This window comes from Myxocyprinus asiaticus, chromosome 5 (assembly GCF_019703515.2).
Source record: "Myxocyprinus asiaticus isolate MX2 ecotype Aquarium Trade chromosome 5, UBuf_Myxa_2, whole genome shotgun sequence".
Classification (NCBI taxonomy): Eukaryota; Metazoa; Chordata; class Actinopteri; order Cypriniformes; family Catostomidae; genus Myxocyprinus; species Myxocyprinus asiaticus.
The window spans coordinates 34,373,577-34,396,397 of record NC_059348.1 but is presented as its reverse complement, the minus strand read 5'-3'; the positions used below and the strand labels follow the sequence as shown (position 1 = coordinate 34,396,397).

Sequence of the window (22,821 nt, the reverse complement as noted above, 5' to 3'; positions counted from 1 at the left end):
ATGGAAAAGAAGACAATGCCGTTATCTTGATTCTGATTGGCCAAAAGAGTCGAGGTGCCTCACCAAAGGTTTTATTGAGAAAAAGGTTGGGACATCTCTAGATACTTCTATGGTCTCACTCCAGTCTAAAGGAAATTAGCCCATTTCCGATTCATGTGAGGTTTATTGTGCTTGCAATTTCAATAGCGACCACCCCCCCTTTCTTAGCTTTTGGAAGGCAAAGCTAAGATTTTTGAAGCAGAAAATTTGGTCATCATTTGTTCCCCTTGTATTATCCATTTATTTTGCAAAACACTGTTGGAGGAGTGGTCAAATAGAAGAAAGCTTTTTTTTTTTTTTACCTTAAAAAGGCACTTTATGTAACATTACTTCTGATTGTGTTGCTTTGGTACATAATATCTTAATATGTGGACTTTTTCAGGGCTTAATGGACTAACAAATCTCACAAGACTTGGCCTACAATCAAATAACTGATCTAACTAGTAGGTTGGAATATTAAATTATAATTTCCAGCAAATGTGTTCTTCATACTTGTGTATCCATGCAGAACCTGAGTAGTTTGTTTTGTCTTTCTTAATAATTTTACATTTTAGAAAATAAATGCTCTGTGCTTTCAGGCCTCTTATACCTCCATGGAGCTCAGTACAAACTAAAACACCTGCTGCTCCACAGCAATCACTTGGATAGGATGAACCACCTGCTGCAGTGCTTGTTGGGACTTCAGAATTTGAAAGATGTTACTCTTAGCAAGAATGGCTCACAAAATTCAGTCTGCTCATTGCCAGGTTTGTATATAAAAACAAAAACTGATATCTGGAAGGAAAACTAAGATTTCTGTTCAAAACAAGCATGCTATTCAACGTAATGAAACTTTGTGAAAAGTTTGAAATAACGAAAAAATTGTCTGATTTGCTTCACTCATGAAGATATCAGATATTTCCCCATTTGTAGGCTACAGAGAGATGGTTCTGCAATCTTTGCTTCAAGTCACTACATTAGATGGAGTAGATCACCTGGGGAATACATCTGCTTTAGCAGAGGACAGTCCCATGGATGTTCCTGGTCTTGAGGATTTTCTCGACTTTCTAATTTCATCGGACACTAGTGATAATGCAGAACTGGTAATCTCTCTCTCACTCTCTCTCTCTCTGTTATACTTTAATTCCGTACCTTCCTGACAAATTATCTGCTTTTAGACTGAGAATGACATTTGCATCAACTTAGAATGGGAACGAGACTCTCTGCATGTTCAAAGTGTTCCTTTGTTATGAAGGCAAAGTCAGCTGCTCCTCTCACTACTCCACGGATTGATGAGGTTCTGACCCAGTTTTGACTGTGCTGCAGAACATCAACCACAGAAAATCAAGAAAATGAGCTGCGTATTAAAAAACTAGAGCAGCAGGTTTCAAACCTCATTCAAAAGGTAGAGGGCCTAATGTGGATAATTACATTTCTGTTATCAGATATTTTAGACTTTTAATTAAAAAATATATTTTACATTTGTATATAGGTCCCAACAGGGAATGGCATCAACACAAGCTCTGCTTTACTTTCTGTGGTACGTAAAGCAAAGAGAGACACTGATCAGACATCAGAGAATGAATATGACAGTGGAAAAGACATCCAACGGCATTCCAGAATCCCTACTCATCCCAGAGGTGCTGTGGGGAAAAAGCTGACTAATGACACTGTAACAGTTAAGGGATGGGCAAGGAGGAGGCGGGAACCAGCTGAACAGTCAACATAAAGTTTAATGGTAAAACTCAACATAAAACAAACATAAACAAACACACTCTGGCTCCCCTTTATCTGGCTCTCCTGCTGATCAGCTGATTCAGCGCCTGGCCCGGCCCGGCCACGCCCTCCTCCTCGTCAACTGCTCCCCCGCCCGATTCAGGCCGGGGTGCCGTCGGACTGACCTACTCTTCCCCCATCTCTGGAGTGGAGACGCTACCCTTCTGGCTGTTCCGTCAGCCGGTGGTCCTCCCCTTCTGGGTGGATGGCAGCAGTTCCTCCGGCTCTCAGCGGCCAGCAGCGACCCCTCCGTCCTCAGGCAGATGGCTGCGGCTGCTCCTTTGGCAGACGGCAGCGGCGAGGGCTCCACAACAGCACATCCCTCCTCCCTCCCAGGTTTCGACACCACTGTAACAGTTAAAGTATGGGCAAGGAGGAGGCGGGAACTGGCTGAACAGTCAACATAAAGTTTAATGGTAAAACTCAACATAAAACAAACATAAACACACACACATGTAGCACTGCCACGTGCGTCTCTCTCTCTCCTGAACTGGCGTCTCCGGCTCCCCTTTATCTCGCTCTCCTGCTGATTATCTGCTTCCCTCACGGTCCGGCCACGCCCTCCTCCTCGTCACAAACACGAAACCCAAACAATCTGACTGGTGCAGTAACTTATGTATAATATGTTTATTTTGACTAAAAATGTCAAAATGTACATAACTGTGTAAAAGTCCCAGGTACAGTAGATGTTTCACAAAAACATTTGTCTTAAGATGGTTATATTTTATCTTCTGCTTTTGTGTATCAATAGGAAATACCAATTTTAGATTTCCATATGTTACTTTTGCAAATAGAAAAGAATTGAATTAGAACAAGAAGACCTGCAACAGATGATATTGCCCTCACGGAGCCTGGATCTCAACATCATTGAGTCAGTCTAGGATTACATAAGGAGACAACAATTGAGACTTAATTGTGAATTATTAGAAGAACTGCGGCAAGTTCTCCAAGATGCTTGGAACAACCTATCTGCCAACAACCTTGAAAAAATGTGTGCAAGTGTACCAGGAGAATTAGTGCTGTTTTAATGGCATAGGATGGTCACACCAAATATGATTTTGTTTTTTTATGTTTATTATGCTTTATATGAAGTTAATTGACAAATAATTTTACCTCATTATACAACATTTCACAACAACTGCCTAAAAATTTTGGACAGTACTGTATATTTTATGTATATTTTGACTAATGTTCAAGTACAGAAGAATTTGAGAATTTGTACTTCTTCAATTGCACAAACAGTTACAGTTTACTTGATTAAATCAAAAGTAATTTGCTCAAGCACATGGATTGAATTGTTTGAGAGGCTGCTCCAAATATGAACTTGCTTCATTATTACCCAATACAGCACATCCACCACTGATTTAGTAAAGATGGTAAGGTGCAGCTAAGATAATAAGGTTCAAATTCATAGAAAAATTGCTCTGCATTTTAGACAAGCTTTGCTGTAGTTTGGTAATCAAGGTAGTTCATTAATTTACCTTGCTCCTCCCACTTTGCTTGTGCACATTAACTGACACATGATTATGCTGTCAGTTACAGTTCATTTGGCTTCCATCAAAACTTAGCAGCTTTCTCTCCATCTCCATGTTATTGCAGTCTATTAAGAAGATACAGCAATTTACTAACACTAAAAGGACATTTACACCGATCAGCCACAACATTAAAACCACCTGCCTAATATTGTGTATGTCCCCCTTGTGCCGCAAAAACAGCGCCAACCCACATTCTGAGATGCTTTTCTTCTCACTACAATTGTACAGACGGTTATCTGAGTTACCGTAGACCTTGTCCGTTCGAACTAGTCTGGCCATTTCCATCCACAGAAATGCCGCTCACTGGATGTTTTTTGTTTTTGGCACCATTCGGAGTAAATTCTAGAGATTCTAGAGCAGTTCTAGAAATACTCAAACCAGCCTGTCTGGCACCAACAATCAAGCCATGCTCCAAATCACTGAGATCACATTTTTTCCCCATTCTGATGGTTGATGTGAACATTAACTGAAGCTCCTGACCCATATCAGCATGATTTTATGCACTGCTGCCACACGATTGGTTTATTATAAAATGCATGGATGATTTTTGGTGCCAGATGGGCTGGTTTGAGTATTTCTGTAACTGCTGATCTCCTGGGATTTTCACACACAACAGTCTCTAGAATTTACTCCTAAAGGTGCCAAAAACATAAAACATCCAGTGAGTGGCAGTTCTGTGGACAGAAATGCCTTGTTGATGAGAGAGGTCAACAGAGAATGGTTTAGTGATGGGTCGTTCATGAACGATTCGTTCGAATCTTTTATGTGACTCAGAAGAACGAGTAGTCTCAGAGAGTGATTCGTTAATTTTGTGTTGGCCGCGCATTGTGCATTGCGCAACCTCTGTTCGTTTGTTACGTGAAAACCGCATAGGTGCTGTACAGGAAACAGAAATGATTAGTTCACCTTTCAACTCTTTTGGTCCAAGTCGTTCGTTCTTTTGTCACGTGACAGCTGTATACCTATGCATTGCTCATACAGGAAACGGAAATGTTTAGTTCACCTCTCGAGTCTTTCGGTCCGAGTCACACTGATACACTAGCGTATACGGCTGTCACGTGACAAAAGAACGAAAGACTTGGACAAGAAGATTTAATTCAGAGGTGAAATATAATTTCTGTTTCTCATAATTTGTCCTATACATTTTTCCTTATTGAGACTATAATCATAGTTTGTGTAAGTAGACGTGTTATTTGGTTATTGAAAATGTAACATTTTAAATTAATTCTGCTCAAATGAACGAAATGACTTGGATAAAGATTCTTTCATTTTGCTGAACGAGACTCAAAGATCCAAGTCAGTAAAATGATCCGATCTTCCCTTCACTAGAAAGGTTTGAACTGACAAAGTCTATGGTAACTCAGATAACCGCTCTGTGCAATTGTGGTGAGAAGAATATAATCTCACAATGCTATTCTGAGATGCGGGTTGGCGCTGTTTTGGTGGCACGAGGGGGACCTACACAATATTAGGCAGGTGGTTTTAATGTTGTGGCTTATCGATGTATTGTACAGCTGATGACATGTATCCCTGAACATACGCCATCAAGTAATGCCCTTTTACGTAATAATGCCATTTTTCTATTTCTGTTTAAATTTTATACTTATATATATTTTAAACCATGAATATACAATTCTCACAACACTTAGTGCCATGTACCTCAGACCAAGGAGCTCCTGTCCGAACGTTCACACAAATGATTTAGTGCAGTGGTTTCCGTAGTAACGATAATCCAACGTCATTTCCGCTCATTTAAAAACCCTCGAGCCATCAGTAGTACTGCTGCCTTGAGGTAAATAAGTTAGGTAGATGGTTCTCGCTCCACCCCACCGTTACCAACTAAGCCGAGGGCAACTTTTACACCTCTAAACGAGACAAAAGGGGGTGTTTTTGAATTACATTCCCCAAAGCGGGGGGTTTGGATGGTATGGCTGAGTCGAACAGCGCGAGTTTCCCTCACGCGACACCAAACGGGTCCAGTCGCCATGAAAAGAGTTTGGGTCTCCTCACAGTCAAGTTTGTAACTCTGCTTCAAGAGGCCAAAGACGGAGTGCTTGATCTCAAAGTGGTGGGTTAAAATACGATTACGACCCGGCTGAATGATGAATTAAAGTCAGCAGGTGGTCTGTCAGGAGTCACACAAAGAAATTGTTTGTACTGGAGTGGACCTTAGTTACCGTGAAACTGTCAGATGTTGAAAACAAATACGTGTTTGGCTCGTAATTGGCGTATTATTGTGTCAGAGAGGTCGTTTTTTTTTTTTGTTGTTGTTGTTGTTTTTTTAAACAGAAATCTGTGGGATACCATGCCGAACGCAGCTCTCAGAAACGGCAGGTTTTTTTTTTTTTTTTACCTGACGCTTCAGTGTGCCAGAAAAGACGCGGTATTTTGAACAAGCGAGGTGTGTTTGTGGAAGAATTTTCAGGCGTTATTTTAGAATTTCGAATGTTCCGTTCAATTTAAAATTATATAATTAAATTACCCATTATTTAAAGCTGCACTATGTAACTTTGTGCTCTCTAGCGACATCTGTGGTTGAAATTTAAAATTGCAAGCAATTTGCGGAAGAATACATTACGTCAGTCGTGTTTTGGCACTGCTCTTCTGGCGGATGAATCTCCCAATTTGAGTTTACCTTGACATGCTGATATTATGGTGTACGATTAAACATTTGAAATGGAAATATTACTTAATTTGATGAAAATAAACAACACTTATTTAGATATTTGAATTAATTTTACACTTAAATCGCTTTTCTGACACTACACTCAAAGCACATTAAATAGAGAACAGGGGACTCTCCTCAGCCACCACCAGTAGATCTTAATATGATTATTCAAGAGTTTGATCTATTATTAATGTTTGAATTGCACTACAATTTTCAATTTAAGAGGTTAATATGATTTCAGTAGAAGACTTTATACTATATTGTCCAGCCTCAGTTACTACAATAGCATGTCTATGCAATGTACAAAATAACACATAAACTAAAAACATAAAATGAGGATTCAGTAATAATAGGGATCAAATATACTATATTAAACGTAAGAATATGCTTAAATATGCAATATAACAATTACAAGAAGTCAATTTCAGAAGTTATACATATTTAACATGTCACAGTAACTTCACCGGACAACATAGATACATCGCGATCGGTTGACACACGAGTAATGTTCGATTAATAAAGCATGACAAGCAATATAAGCTTCAACAACCCTACCAGAAAACATATCCAAGCATTATAGAAGGTAAACAACTTCGCCAAATGGATAACAGATAAACATCCATCTAGAATGCAACGATGCTGTCCTGAACTGTGTGTGTTACTGAACTGAGTTGAACAGCATAATTAGTTTCTCCAGCTGGAACAAGAGACAGCCAGCACTTCTTTCCTGTGTGTGCGGACATGACGTAATGACACAAGGATGAACATCGTAAGCTAGCGATTTTGCGCCAAACTGAACCCGACAGCTCAAAATACAAATAAGTTTTATAGGCTTACAGTAGTTAATCGGGGCAGGGGTGATTCCAGGTTTTTTTTTTTTTTTTTTTTTTTTTTAAAATGGGGGCAAGGCAGGGGCAGGGTCTGATTCTGTGGTGGCTGTGTTATATCATCTGACCGGGGATCAATGTAACACTGCTCTAAAACCACCCCTGAATCGGGGTGGTAAGGACATTGTTTTGAACACTGTTTGTTGATGTATTCAATCAATAATGGCAATTTGTTCATTTTTAACCAGAAAATCTTACATAGTGCAGCTTTAATGTATCAAAACATTAAGAGAATTCCAGTACATTGGAGTCAGTGTAGCCAGTGCAAGCACACCTGCCCATGCTTATCATGATAGCACATTTTGTCTTGGTAAACATTTCTGAAAATAAATGAGAGCTGCTATCTGAACCCAGCACGGACAGTCTTTCTGCCTAAAGATACACTTGTTTGGTCCCCATCCTCAGTGCTTTAAATCAGGGGTTTTCAACCAAGGACCCCTCATCCAGACCCCCATCCAACCCATATAAAAAAGCTAGATAATAAGAATATAGCCTAACATTATTAGGATATATAATGGGTTTTATTAAATGTAATAAAATTATATAATGTGTTTTATAATAAAATGCTTAACAGGTCTGTGGACCCCTGGATGAAAACATTGGCTTATCATCATCAGACAAATGTTCTCTTGTTGTTGGACTGTTTCTGATAATAACATTGTGATATTAGGCCTGTTATTTATATATTTTTATTTTATTTTTAACAGGCTGCTGACAGTTTGGCAGTGAAACAGAAAAGAAGGATCTATGACATCACCAATGTTCTTGAAGGCATTGGGCTCATTGAAAAAAAGACCAAAAACACCATTCAGTGGAAGTATGCAAATTAAGAACATTATCAATGTGCCACTTTGAAAATTGTGATGCTGAAAGTGTTGATCATATTGATGTTAAATACATGGGGATAATCAGGACGTGTGTTTCCTCAATATCTTCTTGGAGTGATTTATAAAATTATATTTGTTTTTCTGTTGTGTCTAAAGTTTTATGTTTGCTTTGCCCTGTTTGCATGCTATGGTATAAGGATACACTACAGTTGCATCATCTACTAAAGCAGTTTCTTTATTGTAATTAGAGGAGAGAGTACAGGGTGCCAGCCTCAGGAAGTTCTGGAGCAGGTGGAACTTCTCAAGGCAAATATTGCTGAGTTGGAAATTCAAGAGAGAGAGCTGGACATGCAGAAAGCATATCTGCAACAGAGCATCAAACACCTGAATGAAGACCCCTCCAGCTGCAGATATCCTTCCTTTGAACCATTACAATCAATTAATGCCAGAAATGCCAGAAATATTCTGGGTCACCCCACCCATCTCTCTTTCACATTCTTGCGTTATCGGGCTGTTGCCTTTTTGTTTACACTCCAGGAAACGGGGCACTTCTCACACTATTTTCAGGAGAGTGCAGCTAATTACATGGTATACCGGTCCTCTTTGACTGTGTATTGTTAGTGTTGGGTATTAGAGTAGCCCTAGTCCAGTTTTTCCAGTCTCTAGTCTATTTTCAATCTTGAGTTTCAAAACCAGTTATTCCTCTTCGGATTAAACACGAAGGGGTTCATACACAGCTCATCCTGTTTATCTCTATTCTTTTGTATATCTTCAGTTTTTATTCCCAGAAGAATTGTAAATGTTCCTCAGCCCTGCATACATATAGCTATGTCACACATGAGGACATATGTGATGCGTTCAGTGGAGATACTCTTATAGCTGTGATGGCACCATCAGGGACACAGTTGGAGGTCCCAGTACCTGAGATGGTATGTTATACCAGCCTTGACCTTTTATCTTTACTGAGAAATTGTGCAAAGTGGAAAAACAAACAAATGAAACTATGAAACAATGCCTGTTTTAAAATGGGAATTGCTTTTAAATGCATTTGTATTTGTTTTTTACCTCCATGCTCTTTCTGTTGACTCAGGGCCTCAGTGGCCAGAAGAAGTACCAGGTGAACCTGAGAAGTCACTCGGCTCCCATTCAAGTGATGCTAATAAACCGAGAGACAAGCTGCTCCAAGCCTGTTGTTGTCTCTGTCCCGCCTCTGGATGATATCTCTGCCATGCCGACTCCACCCAGTACTCCAGCAGGGCTGCAAAGGTTTCCCATCTCCTCGGCAGAGCTTTGTGATCTGAAGCGTGGTCAGCTCAAAAGCCCTGCTGCAGAACACCAGCTCACACCATCCTCCACGCCCCCAGATGTTCACATGGGTACATCCTTCATACTGGCCCTGCCCCTTACATACTGTTTGTTTGAAGTGTGTAATTTCTGCACCACTAGCGTGATCAAACTTAATACTTAAAGCTCAAAAACACTCTTCCCATCATTCACTGGTCAGACAAATTATAGTCAGATATACTTCTAGTCCTGCTGTGCCAGGTCGGTTGGGATGCTCAAACATACAAAGCTATGTTTTGATAGTGCCACAGTATTTACACTTTTTTGGCAGAATCATACTACAGATGATGAAATGAAAAAATAAATGCTTCACCATTAGGGGGCCTGGGTAGCTCAGTGAGTATTGATGCTGACTACCTCCCATGGAGTCAAAAGTTCGAATCCAGGGTGTGCTTATTTTTTTGCAAAAGCGTTTTGAGACATTTTTGTTCAATACATTTTTAGAAAAGATCCACAATCTGAGTGACTCCAGCCAGGTCTCCTAAGCAACCAAATTGGCCCAGTTGCTAGGGAGGATAGAGTCACATGGGGTAACCTACTTATGGTCGCGATTAGTGGTTCTCGCTCTCAATGATGCGCGTGGTAAGTTGTACGTGGATCATGGAGAATAGCATGAGTCTCCACATGCTGTGAGTCTCTGCGGTGTCATGCACAGCGAGCCACGTGATAAGATGTGTGGACTGACTATCTCAGAAGCGGAGGCAACTGAGACTTGTCCTCCGCCACCTGGATTGAGGTGAGTAACCACACCACCACGAGGACCTAGTAAGTAGTGGGAATTGGGCATGCCAAATTGGGGAGAAAAAAATAAATAAAATGCATCACCTTTAAATATCTTCAAAAAGATTAAATTGAATATATATATATATATATATATATATATATATACATACATACAGGTGCATCTCAATAAATTAGAATGTCATGGAAAAGTTCATTTATTTCAGTAATTCAACTCAAATTGTGAAACTCGTATATTAAATAAATTCAGTGCACACAGACTGAAGTAGTTTAAGTCTTTGGTTCTTTTAATTGTGATGATTTTGGCTCACATTTAACAAAAACCCACCAATTCACTATCTCAAAAAATTAGAATACATCATAAGACCAATAAAAAAAACATTTTTAGTGAATTGTTGGCCTTCTGGAAAGTACGTTAATTTACTGTATATGTACTCAATACTTGGTAGGGGCTCCTTTTGCTTTAATTACTGCCTCAATTCGGCGTGGCATGGAGGTGATCAGTTTGTGGCACTGCTGAGGTGGTACGAAGCCCAGGTTTCTTTGACAGTGGCCTTCAGCTCATCTGCATTTTTTGGTCTCTTGTTTCTCATTTTCCTCTTGACAATACCCCATAGATTCTCTATGGGGTTCAGGTCTGGTGAGTTTGCTGGCCAGTCAAGCACACCAACACCATGGTCATTTAACCAACTTTTTGTGCTTTTGGCAGTGTGGGCAGGTGCCAAATCCTGCTGGAAAATGAAATCAGCATCTTTAAAAAGCTGGTCAGCAGAAGGAAGCATGAAGTGCTCCAAAATTTCTTGGTAAACGGGTGCAGTGACTTTGGTTTTCAAAAAACACAATGGACCAACACCAGCAGATGACATTGCACCCCAAATCATCACAGACTGTGGAAACTTAACACTGGACTTCAAGCAACTTGGGCTATGAGCTTCTCCACCCTTCCTCCAGACTCTAGGACCTTGGTTTCCAAATGAAATACAAAACTTGCTCTCATCTGAAAAGAGGACTTTGGACCACTGGGCAACAGTCCAGTTCTTCTTCTCCTTAGCCCAGGTAAGATGCCTCTGATGTTGTCTGTGGTTCAGGAGTGGCTTAACAAGAGGAATACGACAACTGTAGCCAAATTCCTTGACATGTCTGTGTGTGGTGGCTCTTGATGCCTTGACCCCAGCCTCAGTCCATTCCTTGTGAAGTTCACCCAAATTCTTGAATCGATTTTGCTGGACAATCATAAGGCTGCGGTTCTCTCGGTTGGTTGTGCATCTTTTTCTTCCACACTTTTTCCTTCCACTCAACTTTCTGTTAACATGCTTGGATACAGCACTCTGTGAACAGCCAGCTTCTTTGGCAATGAATGTTTGTGGCTTACCCTCCTTGTGAAGGGTGTCAATGATTGTCTTCTGGACAACTGTCAGATCAGCAGTCTTCCCCATGATTGTGTAGCCTAGTGAACCAAACTGAGAGACCATTTTGAAGGCTCAGGAAACCTTTGCAGGTGTTTTGAGTTGATTAGCTGATTGGTATGTCAAAATATTCTAATTTTTTGAGATAGTGAATTGGTGGGTTTTTGTTAAATGTGAGCCAAAATCATCACAATTAAAAGAACCAAAGACTTAAACTACTTCAGTCTGTGTGCATTGAATTTATTTTATACACGAGTTTCACAATTTGAGTTGAATTACTGAAATTAACTTTTCCACGACATTCTAATTTATTGAGATGCACCTGTGTATATATATATATATATATATATATATATATATATATATATATATATATATATATTATAGCATTTTAATATAATGATAAATGTTTGCCTCTTTTCTTCCATTCTTTTCTATTAGAGTGCCACCCTGAATCCCCAGCTAGTCAGTGTATGTTGATGCAGGAGACTCTAGGTGATGCTGAGGCTGTTGAAGAACAGCAGAGGGAGAATCAGGATCTGCAGTCCATGCTAGAGGAAATGAGGGAGGAGAGAGAAGGTGAGGATACCATTACTCTACCAATAACAGGGATAAACCAATAAGATAACATTTCAGAACAGTGATATCTAAAGAATTGAGAGATAATATCTTTTGTATTGTTTAAGTGAACTGCTAGGGAATGCATTTTGAATTAATACTGACTCTTTTTAATTTTCCTCCAGGTGTTTCTGACCTCATAGATGAATTGATGTCATCAGATGGTAAGTTCTCCAAACAAGTTTTTCAGCCTTAGGCCTTTTACACATTTCCTGGTTTGGAATACGGAAGTATGGCATAGCAGGGTAAACTTCTACAGCGGTGAATGGGAGACCATGGCAAATATAATTTTTGCATTTCCATTTGATCTAATAGCAAAAGAAAAAATCAGCTATGCCTATTTCATTTTCATGACTTTCCATAAGAGTGAAAATCAGAGAGAGGTGGACTGTGGCAGTCAGAAGAGTAAATTGGCATCTTTTTGCCAGATGTACTGTCACTTCTTAAGCAGCTGCTTTACAAAGATGTAGTGCCAACTAGTTTTTTTAAATTAATGTCAGGATAAAATAACACAATGTATAATGTTATAATTTTGCTCTATTAAAAAAAAAAGAAAAAAGTTTGCTGGATATATGCTTCTAAGTAACAGAAATGCGTCATCGTCTGTAAAAAGGGCCTATTTATTTGTATCGGTATTGGCATTCTGAACAGCTCCCCTGTGGTCACATTGCAGAACTTTTTTGTATATTTATTCTCGCTTGAAGCAATTAACTGCTGTCCTCATCAAATTATACTATAGCTAGCACTGTAGATGCATCTTTTTAAAATTCCCATGGCTGAGTGATGGTTGCTCTCAAGTTTTCCTAAACATGGCAGTTTTTTCCTAACATCTCTTGCCCTTGGCTTCTTGTTTTTATGGCACTAATCTTTGTTGCTTTGAAATAATTTGTGAAAAGAGACTTAGAAATAAAATATATTTGAAGTAATTTAATTTTAACATGTAATTTTAAACAGTTTCTTAAATAAAAAAAGAGTAAAAACACCATAGAAAGTCATCAGTTTTATATGAATCATCATAACGTGCCAAATTTCTAACTTTTTGTATTTTAATTACTTATATTTCCTCTTTGTGTTAACCTCTTTTTTTTAAATTTTTTTTTAACCCCTGTAGTTTTCCCCTTGTTAAGACTTTCACCCAACCCTGGTGTGGATTACAATTTCAACCTTGATGACAACGAGGGAGTCTGCGACCTTTTCGATGTGCAGATTCTTAATTATTAAGGCGCGATTCATGCCACACTGGTCCACATTTGCTTTCGTGTTGAAAAAAGAGGTAATGAGTCTTCCCACACTGCCAACAGTTGCATTCCTGCCTCAGTGCCTGCTCCTTGAACCTTGGCTTGTACTCGGTTTCATATTCATTTACATTTCATCCTCAGCTTGGGTTTGCAAGTCTTTAACAGTATTTTCTTATCTGCCTTCAACCATGACTAATGTTTCAGAAGAAGAGACAGGAAAAATAACCCCCTCACCCCAAAACAATAGACATTAGAAACATACACCTTGTGTGTCTATTGCCATTTTGTTTGATGCAGCCATTAGTTTTCAGGTTTGTGGTATTGTTCATTATTTCCGATGAGTGATGGCATATTTTATGGAGTTGAATGGAGGTCAGTTTGAAAGTAATTTGAGGAATTAAAACTACCCAAACTTGACACACAATGTTTTGGCTTTACTCTTATTGGAACATGTGCCTTAAGATCATCTCTTTGTTCATTCTTTTTGTGCCACCCTGTCTCATTCTTCATGATACTTGTAAACAGTTGTAACTTTATATTGTTACTGAGCGTTGTAAGCAGGAGCCCTCCTAAATTACATGAAAATGTATAGTAATATAATTTAATTGAATGCACACTTCCATTTTTGTATTTAAATGGCTCAATTTCTTGTGTGTCTAATTATTTAATCACTACACTAATTATTTGTATTGAGATGTATTGTTTGTTGGTTTCGTTTTGTAGTACTCTAATAGAAACCTGGTGACACTCAACTGTGGGTATTTATATTGTGTTTTTTTTTTGCCATTTGTAACTGACTGCCATGTTGGAATATCACTATGTTGTTCACTTTGTTGTGAATAGCTGATTGAAGTTTTTTGTTTTGTTTGTGTAGAGGAAATTGTACCTAATTTAAAAAGGAATTAATATAATTTGTGGTGTTCTTGACTTTGAGAACATAAAGTTGTTAAACTGCCTTGGATAATCTTTGTATTATTTCCACAGAATGGTGCCTTTATATCTCTGTATATGTTTTCTAATCAAAGGAGCAATGTTTTTGTTCTGTTGCACTTTTTTAACCAAAGTTATATAAACACTTTATATTGCTCAATTCCTGTTATCATTTATGTTCAGTGTGGATTCTCGACTTGGAGAAGAAACATCTTTGTTTATAACACTGTAATATAACCCACATGAAGCATATTTTTTGGGGTTGTCAAAATCTGTTGGTAGCTGACCATCCCAAGATCTCAATTAAGAGTACAGCACTGAATCTCTTACTGACTTTTTATAATATTTTTTTATAGAACAACTATTGTTTTTTACTTTGTTAGTATCTGTGCCATTGATCTGCTCTTTTGTTCTTTTAACTCACTTTATAACCAGCTCTTGATTTATAGGGGCTTCGAATTAGGATATCTCAGACATCCTGGCTCTGCCTAATATTAGTTTCCTATTACCTTTAAGCAATTTATGTAAGGTACTGTATAAAAATGCTTAATTAAAATTACGCCTATTTGGATTTATCTTCATTTAAACATTTGATTATTAGGTTTTAAATAGTCATTTGGATTTTACATTTATCACAGTCGTAAAAAACAGCCCACCTAGATTATAAAGAAAACACACAAACAAGGTATCCATAACTGCCCTATAAATAATACATTATGTAAGAAATGTCATTGCAAAAGTTTGATTTTGAAAATGGCTGGCCTAGTGCATAGCTAATAAAAATGCGGATTGTGTTCTGTTGACATTAGCTGAGATCTCATCTCAGTTTGCATTCTTAACTGAAGTGTCTTTTGTGAAGCAAAAATAATTTTCTAATGCATCTATGAATTAATGTGTGTGGTGAAACATTAAGTGGATTTTATTTGATGTATGAAGAGGTTTTGATTCTGCAGCTGGAGATAATGCAATTGCTATTCACCCCTGCAGCCTAGAACAATGGACCAAGATTGCATCTTGAGTTCTCCTGAAATTCTTCTGAACATTCTTAAATTAGACATTTTGCAGGAAGGAAGAATAAATGACAGGAAATGGTCTAGTTACCATTACTACTAAATGAAGAACACTCCATGATCTGATAAACTCTTGGAACAGATTGGCCAAAGATTACATGAGTGAATGTGATATTCTTCTGTAAACAGGAACATTATTTTAGGATTATGCTAGATCCATAGTGCACAACTTATCAAGAAATTATTTATGATAATTAACATTTTATATATATATATATATAATATACATTGTGGTGAAGATCAATTTGTCTCACCTACATGTTGTTCCTAACTTGTCTTACTTTCTTCCAAGGAGAACAAACGGAGATGTTAAGCAGAACTACCGCCTCAGTCACCATTCACTTTTATACTGTTGTAATGAAAAAAGATGCTATGAAAGTTAATGGTATCTAAGGCTAACATTCTGCCGAACATCTCATTTTGGGTTCCACGGAAGAAAGAAGGCCATACATTTTGGAACAACATGAGGGTTAGTCCTGTAATTATGACAGAATTAAAATTTTTGGGTGAACTCCCCCTCTACCACCAAGAGACATCACACTTCCTAACTGTATTTATTGTTTTGATTATGTAATCTCTTCCAACTGTTTGCAAACAGTACAAATTCCCCACAGATGAAGAAACAACCTCAACGTCTCTCTTTCACTTCAGTATGCTCAAATGGAAAAGGTGCTGGTCTCTTGGGATTGTGAATGGGAATTTAAAGAGATATCCACTTCCTGCTGCTGTCTTGTATGTGCTAACCTCCTCCCCCTATCCCCGAACCCTTTAGCATACTTCATTACGTGCTGTCTAATGGAGGAACCGATGAAAGTGTAAATAATAGGGTTTAGACAACAGTATGTCAGTGCAAAGCCCTGTCCAGCTCTTTACTAGCTCCACAGTGAGTCACAAATGTGTATATGATGTCCATGGCCCAGCAGAACTTGACAACGTTGTAGGGTAGCTGCATGACCACAAAAACTCCAACCATAGCCAGCAGCACACGGATCGACCACCACTTCCTCCACCTCCTCTCTAGAGGGAGCTTCACTAGAGCTCACCCTACACTGGTTTAACAGTATAGCATCACCAACAAAGGCAGCAAGAAACCCATTATGACTTCCACCACCTCCAAACTAGCTTTAGCTCTGAGCACCATGTCTGATGAATACATTGCCAAACAGCTATTTTTTGTGAGGAAGCTCCCTGATAGTTGAAAACACCAAATCGGAGACACCTAGAAAACAAGATGTGATCCAAACGACCAGACAAATTTTCCAGAGTGGTTCTTTCAGAAGACACGTGCAACACCTCTGTTTCTTGTTCCTGGCGTCAAAGCCAGGTACTGATCCTTGCTGATATGTGCCAGGAGAAGCATACTGCCTGTGAAGTTAATGGTGTACAGGGAGGATACAAATTTACAAATGGCAACCCCAAGCTTCCAGCCATGGACAGCATCAGTGGCCCAGAAGGACAGTGTCAGGAGCAAAAATAGATCTGCTACAGCCAGGTGAAGTATAAATGTGTCAGTCATTGTTTTCAGTTGCTTGCAGTATGCATACACCACCACAACCAGGCAATTCCCAGCCAAGACTATCACCAGAGACAACCCAAAAACAGCTGGGAGGAAGATCTTCGCTAAGGATCGCACGTCACCCTTCTCGCAGATGGTCTGTTAGTCATCATAGCTGAAGCTGAAGCTGTTGTTTTCATACTCAGGGTAGTTGTAGTATTATTCCTCAGAGCTCTCCATTCTTCCACTAATATTGAGATTTCTAAAAATGGAAACAATCAATTATTAGGACTGTCAATCGAATAAAATTGTTCATTGAATGAATTACATAAAATGCCACATATATCAATATTTGCTGAAAAGGGCCCCCAAATTAAAATAATTCAATGTATAATAATCACAATAGTCCTAAATATAATCTAAAATAAAGATAATAATATTCATGTACTGTATAATAATATCAGATAATTCAAAGGCATTACATTATTGTGGCAGACAAGTATAATGCATTGATTAGACAATACAGAAAGTTGCTTTAGAAGTCAATATATAGAAGTCAATATAACCCAGATAGCAAGCGACCATTGAAACAATGCCAAATCAATGTTGATGCATCAATGCATTGAATTAACATTACAAGGTGATGTTGTTTCAATATCACTTTTGCACCCTCAGTTAATGTTGAAACAATGTTGACATTTCAACAAAAGAATCAATGCTAATGTCACTGAATCAATGTTGCAGTGTGATGTTCATTCTACAACACTATTGTTGAATCAACATTGAAATTTTAACATAAAATCAATGTTACAGTGCGATGTACATTCTACATCACTATTGTTGAATCAACATTGAAATTTTAACATAAAATCAATGTTACAGTGCGATGTACATTCTACATCACTATTGTTGAATCAACATTGAAATTTTAACATAAAATCAATGTTAATGTCACTGAATCAGTGTTACAGTGCAGTGCTTATTCTACAACACTATTGTTGAATCAACATTGAAATTTAAATAAGAAAACATTGGCAATGATGTTTAATCAATGTTACAATCTGATGTTGGTTCAATATCACCTTTCCATCCTCAGTTAATGTTGTAACAATGTTGAAATTTCAACAAAAAAATCTATGTTAATGTCACTGAATCAAGGTTACACTGCAGTGTTGTTTCTACATCACTTTTGTTGTATCAACCTTGAAATTTTAACATAAAATCAACGTTAATGTCACTGAATCAGTTACACTGCAATGTTGACTCTACATCACTTTTGTTGAAACTACATGGAAATTTCAACCAAAAATCTGTATTTACTTAATTTAATCAACATGGCAATCTGATGTACCTTCAGTGAATGTTGAAACAATATTACAATTTCAGTATAAAATCAATGTTAGAATGTGATTGCTTGCATCCTGCGTTAAATGTTTAAACAACACCGAAGTATCAGCAAAGACATTTAGTGAAAAACAATTATAAAATTAAAACAACTTTAACATAGTCTTTTGAGTTTATTTATCTTCATCACAAACGTAAAAACAGTAAAAAATAAAATGGTTGTTGAGGAACTGCTCCCACACTCATTTGCTGAATCAAGGCATCTAAAACAGAATAGATAAAAGAGAAAAAATAAAAGTAAGATTAAGATCACAGAAATGGAATGGAAATTTAGTTTGTACAGTCAGGTAGTCACTTTTGACAATCAATCTTGTAGGTTAGTCCGGTCCTAGGGACCCAAAGTCCTGCACATTTTGGATATCTCCCTTATTGAACACACCAGATTCCACTCATCTAGTTAGTAGATGCTCAATGACCTGAATTGGTGTCAGAAAAGAAAAATATCCAAAATGTGCAGTGTGGCAACAATCAGTTATGAAAATCTATGTTTTTTCTTGATTCTTTTGATAGTGTCTAATATATTTTCTGCCATGTAAGATCACCGTCGTTTTTTTGTAAGAGCCGTTCATTAAAAGTTGCATTAATTTCCCAAAAGTAAAATATTCTTCCTAAAAATTGCTAGATTAATACATTTTCAAATTAATAATCATTTGCAGCTCTACATGAAAGTCAACACAAAAATTAACTTAAAGTTGGCTAGTTCACCTAGCAATAGCACCTAGTCAACACATCATTTTGGTATTTTACGGTAATTCACACAATGCAGGGCATAAACAAACTGTTATAAAACTATTCACTAATAATCAGTTTGCCACCATCCGTCATTGAAAAACTGTAAGACAAATTCAGTCCTTTTCTTACATGATATAACTCCAAAGATGTGAGGCGAAAACACCTCTTATTCTTTAATCCTGATTTAAATTGAATGGCTAATTTTGTTCTATTTCTTTCCCTGTCTAAACATCTGGATCACATCCTGAGGTTACCAGAGCCTGCCAGATCCATCTCCAGTCCTGCCTGATGTCCGATTCCCACTGTGCCGCTGAGTGATGATGACCGACTGCAGCATATGCCAGCCAGACTTCAGTTCAATCTGCTAAAACAGACTTCACAGAGGATGAATTGATGCAAACTCAAAGACATGGGATTCCTCATGAGCCACTGTCTGAAGCATAGGTTCAGGATGGAGTTCACCAAAATTACCTGCCATAAGCTTCCAGCCAGACTGCGATGCTCCTCACTGAATGATACCTATATCAACTTGGTCAAAGGAGGGACAACACTCTCTTAAACTACATAGAAAATGAATTAACCACTAACAAAAGCCTTCATGGGCCAGAATCAAAGGACAATGCATCTACATGTATTTCCTCGGTTAATTCGGGATAACTTCAAGGACTTTAACACTAAAACTTATAGTTAACATAAAATAATTTTGTTTAATCATTGACCCACAACACTTACTTGGTTTACTAATTTTAACCACTAATAGTTCTAAACATAAATAACTAATATTGGCATTATATTCATTCATTTTCTTTTACAGCATAATTTCATATACAGCTGCTTTGAAACAATGCCTGGTGTGAAAAGCGCTATACAAATACATTTGACTTGACTTGAGGCACAGGTTGGTTCTTTCCAGATCACACGATCGACAACACATCAGTGTATTTTTAAAATCACTCCATCATGGGGTGCTTCTTATTTCTTTAAATGTGTATCATTTATTTCTTTGTTTTTAACATTTTAAATTCATGAAGAAAATTTCTAAGAAAGAAGTTTATTAGATTACAAAAAATAAATAAATAAATAAATAAATAAATAGCATGAGGCATTTTAAAAACACGGTCACAAAACATAGTGGAAGCTCCGCCCACCCACAGTACACCTATATGCAGTCTGTAATTGTAACAGAATATTGGATGAGCCAGGATTTGCAGCAGAGTTAGACAGAATAGTTGCAACAGGGGGGGCCTCATCCCGGTAGGAAAACTACGCAAAAATCGCTTGAAAAATCGCTTTTAGAAGGGTTCACGTTAGAGGTAGGCCGGGTTCGGGTCAGTTTTTCAGGTAGGACTTTGGGTTCGGGTTTGAACTTGTTTCGCCCATGACTTAGGGGCCGTTCACACCGAACGCCTTTTTGCGTGCGTCTGCTCTGATTTTCCATTGTTTTTCTACGTAAACACGCGCTGGACGAACGTCCTTGACTGCTGCATCGCGTCTCGCTGTTTCCTCAGTGTCTCACCCAAGACCGGCACATTTTTAGACACAGTGTCAAGTTAAAAATATCTTCAGGTCTCAAACGTTAACATTATTCCAGATTATTCTGCAGAAAGCAAAGTTTCAGCTCTTGATAAAAGGCAATGTTTTATTCCTTCTGCTCTAGTGTGCTGAGGGGCTGCCGTGCCTTGTATATTTACTATGGCTGGTTACTGTTATGAATGTTGCCTACAGTGCTTACATAAAATACAGCCTTTTACAACAGGGTGAACAATACACTGCAGCATCAGAAAATAAGCTCCAGGTGAAAGTAAATAGGACAGAAATATATTACTATTGTATACAACAAATCATCAAAGTAATAATAATAATAATAATTCTGTATCATTCTGTATTATAATGAAAAACTGGACAACAATTAATAATTGCTAGGTTATAATAATAATAATAATAATAATAATAATAATAATAAATAACAACTGAATTCCAAAATGTTAGTGAGTGATGTAGTATGTTTTGCACACCCTGTTCATAATATATATATACACAGTACTGTGCCAAAGTTTTAGGCACTTGTGAAACATTTTGCATAGTGAGGATGTCTTAAAAATAATGAAATAAATAGTTTTCATTTAACAATTAACATCATACAAAGTCCAGTAAACATAAAAAAGCTAAATCAATATTTGGTGGGACCACCTTCAAAACAGCCCCAAATCTCCTAGATACACCTGGACATAGTTTTTCTTGGTTGTTGGTAGATAGGATGTTCCAAGCTTCTTGGAGAATTCGCCACAGTTTTTCTACCTATTTAGGCTGTCTCAATTGCTTCTATCTCTTCATGTAATCCCAAACTCGATGTTCAGTGGGTGCAATGCCATCTGTTGCAGGGCTCCCTGTTCTTCTATTCTATTCAATTAGCAAAAAGAATGGTTGGGAGTCTAAAATGTATATTTCCTATTGACACACTAAAATGTAAGAAATAAATAACCTTCTTAAGACAAATGTTTTTGTAAAACATCTTATGTGCCTATGACTTTTGCACAGTACTGTATATGTAGGTTTTTTTTTTTATCACTGTATTGTTGAAAAACTGGAAAACATGCATTAAATATCTTGAACTAGAATTTTGAATGTACTTTGCTACAGTGACTGATAGGATGAATTTAAAGATTTTAAATCAATTTTATGTAATTTTTTAAGTAACATTTTCTATATGGGGCCCCGGGTTGGTTGCTTGGGGCCTCAGAAATGGTAAACCCACCCCTGCGAATATCCATACTTCCCTGCTATATAGTATGCCAAAAACAGTAGCCTACGCCAATGGAGTAGTATGTTCAAATCCACAGTATTCATGAAGCAGTAAGCGAGAAGTACCCGGATAACCTACTACTTCTGGTGAGATTCTGAAGTGCGGCTCTACTGCACACTTTATGACCCATAATCCTCAGGAGCTGAGATGACGTCACGTTCAAAATACTGGATTTAAAAGAACGGTGGTGTATCGCGAGTCAGACGGCTCTTCTCAACTGTAAGTGCTATATATACCAAGATAATTTTTCCCTGTATTTAAATGGTGCTTGTTTAACAAAACCTGAGCGGATAGTTTTTGTGGTTGTTTTTCTTAGGTCATATATTCGGGTCACGAGACAATGCCTACGTACCCGGATCAAGTATGTCTGAAATCTGTTCATATTAGCATGCATTCCTAAAAGAATGTACTGTTCCGTTAAAACTCAGTACACTTGACATTGTGTAGTTACGCATATGGGGAGTGCCTTCATACACGACCTATTTGAAACCTCTCTACAATATTGCCAATATTCTAATATTGGCTATGGTGTTTGAGCCCCGCCTGTTTTGGCACGAAACTGACCGCTATAAAAACAGGTGCACAGACACCATTTCCTTAGAATTTCTTCCTTCAAGACAGCGATCATCTCTTGTCTCGAAGCCCTCTACCCTTCGCCCTCAATACACACGAGTCAGCGGACGGAATCTTCACGGCAGCGAGAAGACTCTCCGCTCCCCTGCAGTGCTCCAGCGAACATCTCTCTGTCTCGCCGCTTGACGCTTCGCTGGCGAATGGGCCTCAGCATCCTGATTCTCCGCAGCGCGTCGGCAGGTGTGGAGTATCCTTTTAAAAACAATTGTAATTTGTGTTATATAAATATAAATTATATAAATATAAATATATATATATATTTATATATTTATATATATCTAAAAGAGCCACTTACGTCTTCGTGTCTTTTTCAAGATGTTGTTCCGTAAGTGCTCTTTGTATGAGAGACACATTCTGCCGTCAGACAAGCATGAGAGCTGCCTTTTCTGTCTGGGCCACGCCCACGCAGAGTCAGCTCTTATGGAGCTCCGGCCCTCTGAAGGAGCATGTGGCCTCGTCTCATTTGGTGGATCTGATGCTGGGGATGATAAGGATGATAATGATGATGTCATGTCTCTCGTTGCATCAGGTGAGTGGTCAGTGGATGATGTTACCGCCCCTCCCCCCAGTGAGGGCGAGGACCGTGTATGTGCCACTGACAGGGAGATGCTTCGCGTCCTTATAAGGGTGGTTGAAGAACTCAACCTCGAGTGGTCTCCCCCAGAGGAACCTGGGCAATCTGGTTCTTGCAGTCCG

General features: G+C 38.2%; 1 protein-coding gene and 1 pseudogene across 1 annotated transcript; one reads left to right on the top strand and one right to left on the bottom strand.

Moving 5' to 3' along the window:
- Nucleotides 1-5,174: 5,174 nt before the first annotated feature.
- On the top strand, nt 5,175-14,077 carry LOC127440407 (transcription factor E2F5-like). Its single transcript, XM_051696952.1, has 8 exons — nt 5,175-5,397; nt 7,592-7,701; nt 7,960-8,121; nt 8,532-8,640; nt 8,802-9,087; nt 11,644-11,781; nt 11,946-11,984; nt 12,932-14,077. The coding sequence occupies exons 1-8, from the start codon at nt 5,257-5,259 to the stop codon at nt 13,039-13,041; spliced, it is 1,095 nt and encodes a 364-aa protein (XP_051552912.1). The 5' UTR covers nt 5,175-5,256; the 3' UTR covers nt 13,042-14,077.
- A 1,637-nt stretch (nt 14,078-15,714) lies between these two features.
- On the bottom strand, nt 15,715-22,478 carry LOC127441173 (atypical chemokine receptor 4-like; annotated as a pseudogene).
- Between the last annotated feature and the right edge of the window lie 343 nt (nt 22,479-22,821).

Excerpts from the sequence above, each read along its gene's own strand:
- LOC127440407 (XM_051696952.1), top strand. The coding sequence starts at position 5,257 with ATGGCTGAGTCGAACAGCGCGAGTTTCCCTCACGCGACACCAAACGGG. Across the intron at positions 7,702-7,959 it reads AAAAACACCATTCAGTGGAA|AGGAGAGAGTACAGGGTGCC; the intron begins GTATGCAAATTA and ends TATTGTAATTAG. Across the intron at positions 11,782-11,945 it reads AATGAGGGAGGAGAGAGAAG|GTGTTTCTGACCTCATAGAT; the intron begins GTGAGGATACCA and ends ATTTTCCTCCAG.